At 42.0% G+C, this 8,490-nt stretch overlaps 1 protein-coding gene across 1 annotated transcript in view; it reads left to right on the forward strand.

Annotated features, from left to right (window-relative positions):
• The window catches only part of gask1b (golgi associated kinase 1B), an 89,684-nt gene extending 86,579 nt beyond the window's left edge, over window positions 1-3,105 (forward strand). Inside the window, exon 4 of the mRNA XM_078540538.1 lies at window positions 39-3,105. Within this exon, the coding sequence (XP_078396664.1) occupies window positions 39-246 (208 nt within the window). The 3' untranslated portion in view covers window positions 247-3,105. The remainder of the gene's footprint in view (window positions 1-38) is intronic.
• The last annotated feature ends 5,385 nt before the right edge of the window (window positions 3,106-8,490 follow it).

Here is an 8,490-nt window from a genome sequence, read left to right on the forward strand (position 1 = left end):
AACAGGATATAAAATGTCTTTTTTTCTGATTTCCATAGATTTCCAGAATCGGCTGTATCCGTCCTAAAGAATGGACATCTCCGAGAAAGGCTTCTTCAGTCTTTGTTCCTTGACAAACTTTATTGGGAGAGTCAGGGAGGTCGCAGAGGAATTGAGAAGCTGATTGATGTGATTGAAAGAAGGGCAAGGATTTTTCTTACTTACATTAATGCACATGGATTCAAGGTGCTCCCAATGAATGAGTGATTGTTTGCACTATTGATTAATGCCCTGTAAAACATCAATTATTGACAACATAGGTGTATTCCTCACGATTATGCTTTATTGCTGACAGGAATTTTCTCTGTTAATTTCTTCACATATAAACTTTATTCACAGATGTACTTAAAGTCATCAAAAGGCAGTACGAGTGTTTGCACTTCAGAAATTACTTTCCAGAAAAAGTACTTAGAGGAAGATAATTCTAGGTAGAGCACTTCTATACAAAGTATTTCCCCATTACATACTGAAAAGATACATTTATCAAAAGTTTACTTAATGTTGAAAAAGTTAGGTTCCTTGCCTGCTGAAAGACATGGGTTGACCCCTTTGTGTTAATTGGAGTTCCTCCATGACAACACTTTAATCAGTTAGTGTACCACTAGTGACTCCTGATTGCTTGCAGGCTGCTCCGAGATTACACCTCTTTTAAAGAATGCACAAAATACTCTTCATCAGTTTTCCATAGGAGCTGCATGGTACAAAAGGACACCTGAGCTCATGTGGCTATCAAAAGGTTAAGGATATTATTAATAATAAAAAACGAAAAACTACAGCTGTTGCATATCTGAAATAAAGCCAGAAAATTCTAAAGCACAATCATTATCTGTGGAGAGAACAGATAAGTTAATGATTCATGCATTAGGGCCTTAAAAGTTATCTGCTCTCCCTACAACTGAGCCTCTGTAAAGCGCTACATAAATAGAAGTCTCTCTTCAATGGCTGACTGACCTGCAGCATGTTTCCAGCATTTTCTAACAAATTGCCTGTTTCTTAGAAAAATATCGATTAGCCTACCCTTCTCCATCAAAGAAATTGGGAATACTTTCAAATATACTCCTCCTAGACTTACCATCCGTCCAATACATAAAAACAACCATCTTTGTAACATGTTTGAGCTATTTAATCTTTTATTGTTTAAGTTAAACTAAGGTAGCAATAAATTATAGGACAGTGTCACCATTTCTGGGATTTCCCAAATTACACATATTTCACTATCAAATGCAGGGAGACAAGAGCACTATTAAAAACACCAAGAAAACATTATCCGTTCATTTAATTTTTAGCAAATAATTCCATCTCATGCAAGCAATAGATGAGATGTATTAACAATCCATAGAAGTTGCATTTTGAAAAGCATGTTATAAGCCCTAATTCTGGCTAATACAACATAATAAAATACAGATTTATTTAAGGTGGAATTTTCTCCAACCATGTGGCTGAATTTTACTGGGGTGGAGGTGGGGCTAGGGTGGAGTAGGGGGCATATAGTTTGCCTTTGCACCTACCCACCCCCCCGGAAAGAAAGTCGATGCCGTACTGACCGGCACACAATAATACCATGCTGCCAGTGGCCTTAAGCAGGTGAGGGTTGGATGTCTGCCCCTCAGGGGGAGGATATCAGCCCTCAAGATTGATTAGCTGGCAGCTCTAGCAGTCCCAGCATTGGTAAAATTCAGTAGTGGGTGCTGCTGGGACTGCAAGTAGGCCCACGGAGAAGATCAATGGATTCCAGGCTAAGGTAAGCCCTGGGCTTTTAGGGTGGGAAGGGATCGGGGAGCTTAGGGAGGAGAGCGAGGGGTGTCGAGAGGGTTAAGTTGTAGGGGGCTGATTTGGAGGCCAGGAGTGTTGGAACGAAGTGGGAGGTAACATCTTGGGGGTGCCCCTAATGCGCCCAGGGCTTCCCCCAAAAGATGCAACTTCTTCTTCCCATCTTTTCCACAAAGTTATTTAAAAAAAGGGCTTCTGAATCTTGTCCACCTGCCCACACCAACCACTTTATGACATGGACAGTGTATTATTTGGGTCATTTGACTTCTTAACAAGCTCAATTGTCCATTAATTATTTATTCATAAAATGGCAGGCGAGCTGCCAATTTCAGCACCTGCTCGCTTACTGTATTATGGAGCTTGGGTTGGAGGTGGGCGGGAAGGAGGTTGGATAGCCAATCGACACATTTTACGTACCCCCCTGCCCCCACTATTGAAAACATACCTGGCTGAGGTGGGGTAAGGGTTGGGGGGTCGTAAAATCCAGCCCATGCTAATAAACTCCAATTATAACAGCAAACCATATGACTCTTCCAGAGTAAATGTGTGCATTGCTGAGGTTGAAAAATTGAGAAATGATAGTCATTAGGGAACCAAAGTAGTCGAAGATATTAGGAGTTAGTGATGAATAGTTAAGTTCATGCCAAGATTAACAATCTATGTCAATAGACTACTACATCCAAGCAGCAAAGACATCAGGTATTAGGAAAGGATGGCTTGTGGTTTTAGGAAGGCCTTTCAGGATTTTGAAGATCATGCCATATTTTTCTATCATTGCAAATAGCCCACAAATTTGAATCTCCAGACATTTTGTCTAAGATTAGTACCTCATAATGCTGACTCATAAATGACTTCCCTGTCATTGGACAAGGTTTTGCCAGTTCTTGAATGACACAGTATGGTAGCAGGCCAATTCTATCTCAGAAAGGTCGCAAACTGATCAGGCCCACTTTCATCGTGCAGAATAACATTTTCTGTCAACTAACAATGCAGTGCATTAATGTTAACCTTGAAGGACCCTGTTATTCTTTAACGAAAACCTTTCGGCAAAGTGAGCAAGTGGAGATCCTAAAATGGGCAAACTAGCTGAGGGAGGGGAATTGACCAACAATATGACAAACCAGTACTTTTATTTCTAATTAATACATGTGTATGATGAATGTATAAATTATACCTAAGAATTTACATTGACATGTTTCATCCTCAGGACTTGGAAATAAAATATTACAAATGTATTCATGTTTATTCACATTTAAACTATATGCTACCATGAATAATTAAAACTTTTACATACAGTAGGTATTTTGTCACATTTATTTTTGCCTTTAATCAAATAACACATCATTCATAAAGAAACAGGGATCTCTACTCCCTTGTTATTAGTCAATTAGGCTATTTAAATCACCAGCTGCCTCCATTAAAGTAGGATTTTGGAAGGCCAGGAGTGTGAGACCTGGAGTGTGCAGATTACACCAGGTAACAGGATGGTCCGAACTTGGTGGATTCATTTGGGTAGCCAGGACACCCTTTTGGAGAGCTAAGATACCCCTTTGGATGGGGTCTCAGGACACCTTTGGGAGAGGTAAAGCACCTTTTGGGATTGTTAAGAGTGGACATGATTATGCACTTTTTATGCAGAAACTCAAGCTGTCAAAAAACTGTCCAGCTGTTGAAGAACTGTCCAGCTGTCATAGAACTATTAAAGAACTGTCCAGCTTTCAAAGCTGTCAGGGAAGTGTCAAGAGCTGCCCAGAGTGTATCAAAGCTGTCAAGGAAGTGTCCAAGGATACTGTGTCAGTTGGCATAGGGGGTAAGGACAAAGGGTGGTAGGTGGCATGAATTGGTACAAAGTTGGCATGTGGGTGTGAGAAGCCATGGGAGTAGGGAGGGGGGCATTTGTTGGCATGGGGTAGGAGGGGCCATGGGTGAGGGGCTGGGTTGGTATATGTTGCCATGGATGGGGTGTAGGGAGTGTGTTGGGGGGGATAGTGATGGCTGGAAGGAAATTTTTAGTTTTATTATTATTTTTTATTTATTTAAACACGGTTCTGGAGCACAGACACAGGCCTTCTGCCTAGCCCGCATCTGGCAGCCTCTGCACTCATTCCAGGGTCGCCCACCCGACTCTGATTTCAGCCAACAACCACCCCCAACTGAGAATCCAACCTGCAGATGGACATTTTTAAAAGTCAGGTTCACAGAGCGGGGAATTCTCCCTTCTCTTTGGATCTGACTTGGGGATGAAAATCTGGGCTTAAGAGTCCATGTCTCTGTGTTTTGAGTAATCTTCGAACAACTGCATGTATGAATTCCATTCATCTTATTATGCCCATTCCTACCCACCCATGGTTATTCAATTTGGAACTTTCCAGAAGCTTGATAGTCTGTGTTGAATGAGCAAAAGTCACCTGACCCCTTGGCAGCCATCTTAACAATTCATCAGTGCCCATTTTAAACAAATGAAAGATAGTTTTAGAAGCTTCCATAAGAGATAAGTCCATGTGTAAAGTTATGAATGTGACATGATATTCAGACTGGCAGGAAGGTTAAAACTCAGGTTCCCCATGGCCGGTGTCCTGTTCTTCTTAATATATATTAATGACCTAGATTTTGGTGTATATGGCACAACTTCAAAATTTGTTACAAAACACAGAAGTTTTATGAATTGTGAGGAGAATAATGTTCAACATGAAAAGGATTTGGACACGTTGGTTGAATGGGTGGACAAGTGGCATATGAAATTTAATGCAGAGAATTGTGAAGTGATTCATTTTAATAGGAAGAAAGGGAGACACAATATAAAATAAAGGATACAATTCTAAAGGAGGTGCAGGGGCAGAGGGACATGGGTGCATATATGTACAAATTATTGGAAGTTGAGGGCAGGTTAAGAGAGCAATTAGTAAAGCATTTGGGATCCTGGCTTATAAATACGAACATAGAGTACAAAATCAAGGAAGTTCTGATAAATCTGTATAAACGCTGGTTTGGCTTTAACTGGTGTATTGCATACAGGGTCTGGGCACCACACTTTAGGAAGTGTGGTAACTGGATGCATAGTTACTCCTGCCAATCACAGGTCATGTGACATACTGTGGGGGGGCTCCCACCAGTGAGCTCTTAGCGCGGGCAGCCTGAAGGGTGGGGCTTTTCCAATGAGCGATCTGGTTGAGTGTACAAGCACTGAAAATGTCTCCAATAAAATTGAACTGTTTCTTGATAAAACCAATCTGCTCCACAGAGTCATTTGTCAACGACGGTAAAATCTACTTTGACTCTGCACCTCACCCTGTTACTGTGAGTAAATCAAATTTGTTCAAAAAAACTACTTACCAGTCATGCTGCTGTTTGGAAGAATCGACCCATTTGATGCTAATATTGAAGATTGGAGCTGGTATGTTGAGCACCTCGGATTTTACTTTGTAGCAAATGACATAACCGCCGAAGAAAAGCGGGAAGCGATCCTCTGAAGTGTATGCGGCAGCAAAACATATAACATGATTTGTAACCTGACTGCCCCGAGCATGCCCAATTCCAAGTCATGTAGTGAATTAGGGGACCTAGTGAAAACACACTTCTACTCGAAGCAGCCCGTGATAATGCAGCGCTTTAAATTCAATTCAAGAGTTTGGGCCTCAGGAGAGTCCATCGCAACCTATGTAGTGAACATCAAGAAGTTAACAGAATATTATGACTTCGGAGATGTTTTAAACAATATGCTGCGGGACTGATTGATATGTGGAGTCAAGGATGATGCCATACAGTGCCAATTGCTTGCTGAGACTGATATTGATTTTAAACATGCCCTAGAAATCTCCCTCGCCATGTAAAGTGCTGCAAGAGGCTCGCAGGCTTTGCAACACATGGATACTGATGCTATGCTTCATGTTGGGCGGGAACCTGCTGCCGAGCGAGGCACAAAAGCCAGACCTGCAGAATTAAAGCGTGATTCAATGGCCACTGTGAGAAACATGAAGAAGCCGAACAGAAACACTTTATCATCGGTTTCAAGACAAAATTGCTGTAGATGTGGAGGTGGATATGGAGCAGGTACCTGTAAATTCAGAGAGGCAAAATGCCATTACTGTCATAAGAAGGGTCACGTGGTTAGGCAATGCTGGGCAAAGTTGAGGCAGTCCGCAAAAGAGCAAACAAACATGATAGAAGTAACGGGTACAGCAAAGGCTGAAGCTGCTGATCCTGACGTTTACTCTTTATATAATGTGACTGCTGTGAAGACTGAGCCTATTACAGTGACAGTACGAGTGAATGAAAAGCCACTGACAATGGAAGTGGATACTGATGCCTCAACTGTAGTGGTAGGAGAGCACACTTTCAGATACCTTAAGAAGGAAGACAGCCAAATTGGAGCAGACAACAGCTAAATTAAGAACTTATACGGGAGAATCTATTCAAGTAAAGGGCATCGCCACTGTCCCAGTCTCTTATAAGCGACAAACAGCACAACTGCCTGTAATAATAGTGAAAAGAGAGGGACTGAGTCTTTTAGGTCGGGTTTGGCTACAGAAGATCAAACTCGACTGGTCTGAGATATTTCACCTAAAATCAGATGGAAACCTAGAATTTCTAAGGAAATACAACATGGTTTTTCCAGGATGAATTAGGGAAGTTAAAAGGCATGCAGGCCAAGATATATGTTGATCCTCAGGGAACACCATGTTTCTTTAAGGCCAGGACTGTGCCTTATACATTGAAAGAAACGGTGGATGCAGAGCTGTGCAGGGTTAGAAAAGCTGGGCATCATCCAACCTGTCCAATTCACGAAGTGGGCTGCACCCATAGTTCCAGTGGTTAAGCCTGACCAAACCATATGCAGCTATGAACACTATAAATTGACTGTAAATAAGGCAGCAAAACTAGTAAGTACCCCATCCCAAGGATAAATGACTTATATGCCAAGCTGGCTGGAGGCAAGCCCTATACTTTTTCACACAGAGGGTGGTGGGCGTCTGGAATTCACTGCCTAAATCGGTGGTTGAGGCTGAAACACTTAATTCATTTAAAAGGTACTTGGATCTGCATCTGAAGCACTGTAACCTGTGAGGCTATGGACTAGGTGCTGGAAAATGGAATTAAAATGAGCGGCTAGTTTCTTTTTCATCTTTTTCTGGACGGCACAGATCTGATGGGCTGAATAGCCTCTTTCTGCGCCGTAACTTTTCTATGGTTTCTATGGAAATTGAATATGAGCCACGCCTACCAACAATTAGAACTGGATAGCACATCGAGAGAATACGTGACTGTTAACACACACAAGGGTCTCTATCAGTACACTCACCTACCCATTGGAGTCTTGTCAGTATGTGCTATTTTTGGATGATATTTGGATGATGTTCTCATCACTGGGTCAACTGATACTGAACGCCTGGCCAACCTGGAGGAGGTGCTAAGAAGGTTCATGGAAGCAGGTGTACATTTAAAGTAGGAAAAATGCACCTTTCAAGCACCAGAAGTCACTAATTTAGGTCACAGGGTGGACACCATGGGTTTACATCCAGTACAAGATAAAGTACAGGCAATAAAAGATGCACCATCACAATCCAATGTAACAGAACTCAAGTCCTTCCTGGGTATGATCAACTGCTATAGCTGCTTCTTATCCAACCTGTCAACAGTTTTGACACCATTATACTCGCTGCTAAAAAAGAACCACCGTTGGTCATGGGGGGTTCCAAACAGGAAGAAGCCTTTGTAAAAGCAAAGAAATTGCTGCATTCGTCGTGCTAATTGGTACACTACGACCCATCGAAAGAGCTGGTATTAACTCTTTGTGGTGTAGGAACCATGTTATTATATAAAATGGAAAATGGATAAGAAAGGCCCATTGGCTATGTCTCTAGAACCCTTCCCAAGCCGAGAAGGGCTATGCTCAGTAAGAAAAATCACAGAATCACAGAATCGTTACAGTGCAGAAGGAGGCCATTCAGCTCATCGAGTCTGCACTGGCTCACTGAAAGAGCTATCTACCTAATCCCACTCCCCTGCCTTATCCCTGTAACCTTGCCCATTCTCTCTTTTCAGATAGCAATCCAATTCCCTTTTGAATATCTTGACTGAACCTGCCTCCACCACCCTTTCAGGAAGTTCATTCCAGACTCTAACCACCTTCTGGGTGAACAAATTTTTCCTCACATCACTTCTACTCCTTTTGCCCATTATGTTGAATCTGTGCCCTATAGTTCTTGATGTTCTCTGGAGAGGGAACAGTTTCTCACTATTTACCCTGTCCATATTCCTCAGGACCTTGAATGCCTGTATCAAGTCTTCTCTCAGCCTTCTTTTCTCCAAGGAAAACACTCCAAATCTCTCCAATCTATCCTCATAGCTACAGTTGTTTATCTCTGGAATCAGTCTTGTGAATCTTCTCTGTACTCTCTCCAGTGCCTTCACATCCTTCCTCAAGCATGGCGCCCAGTCACAGAACTCCAGATGAGGCCTAACTAGAAGGATTATCAGTAGTATTTGGTGTACAAAAGTTTCATCAGTCATCACGGGCGACATTTTACCATTGTGTCGGGCCATAAACCATTAACGGGACTATTCAGCGAGGATAAGGCCGTTCGACCAATAGCATCAGCAAGAATATAACACTGGGCTCTGACATTATCTGTGTATGAGTATACTTTTAGGTAACATCCTGGTCGACACATTGGAAATGCA

This window comes from Cetorhinus maximus, chromosome 1 (assembly GCF_964194155.1).
Source record: "Cetorhinus maximus chromosome 1, sCetMax3.hap1.1, whole genome shotgun sequence".
NCBI lineage: Eukaryota > Metazoa > Chordata > Chondrichthyes > Lamniformes > Cetorhinidae > Cetorhinus > Cetorhinus maximus.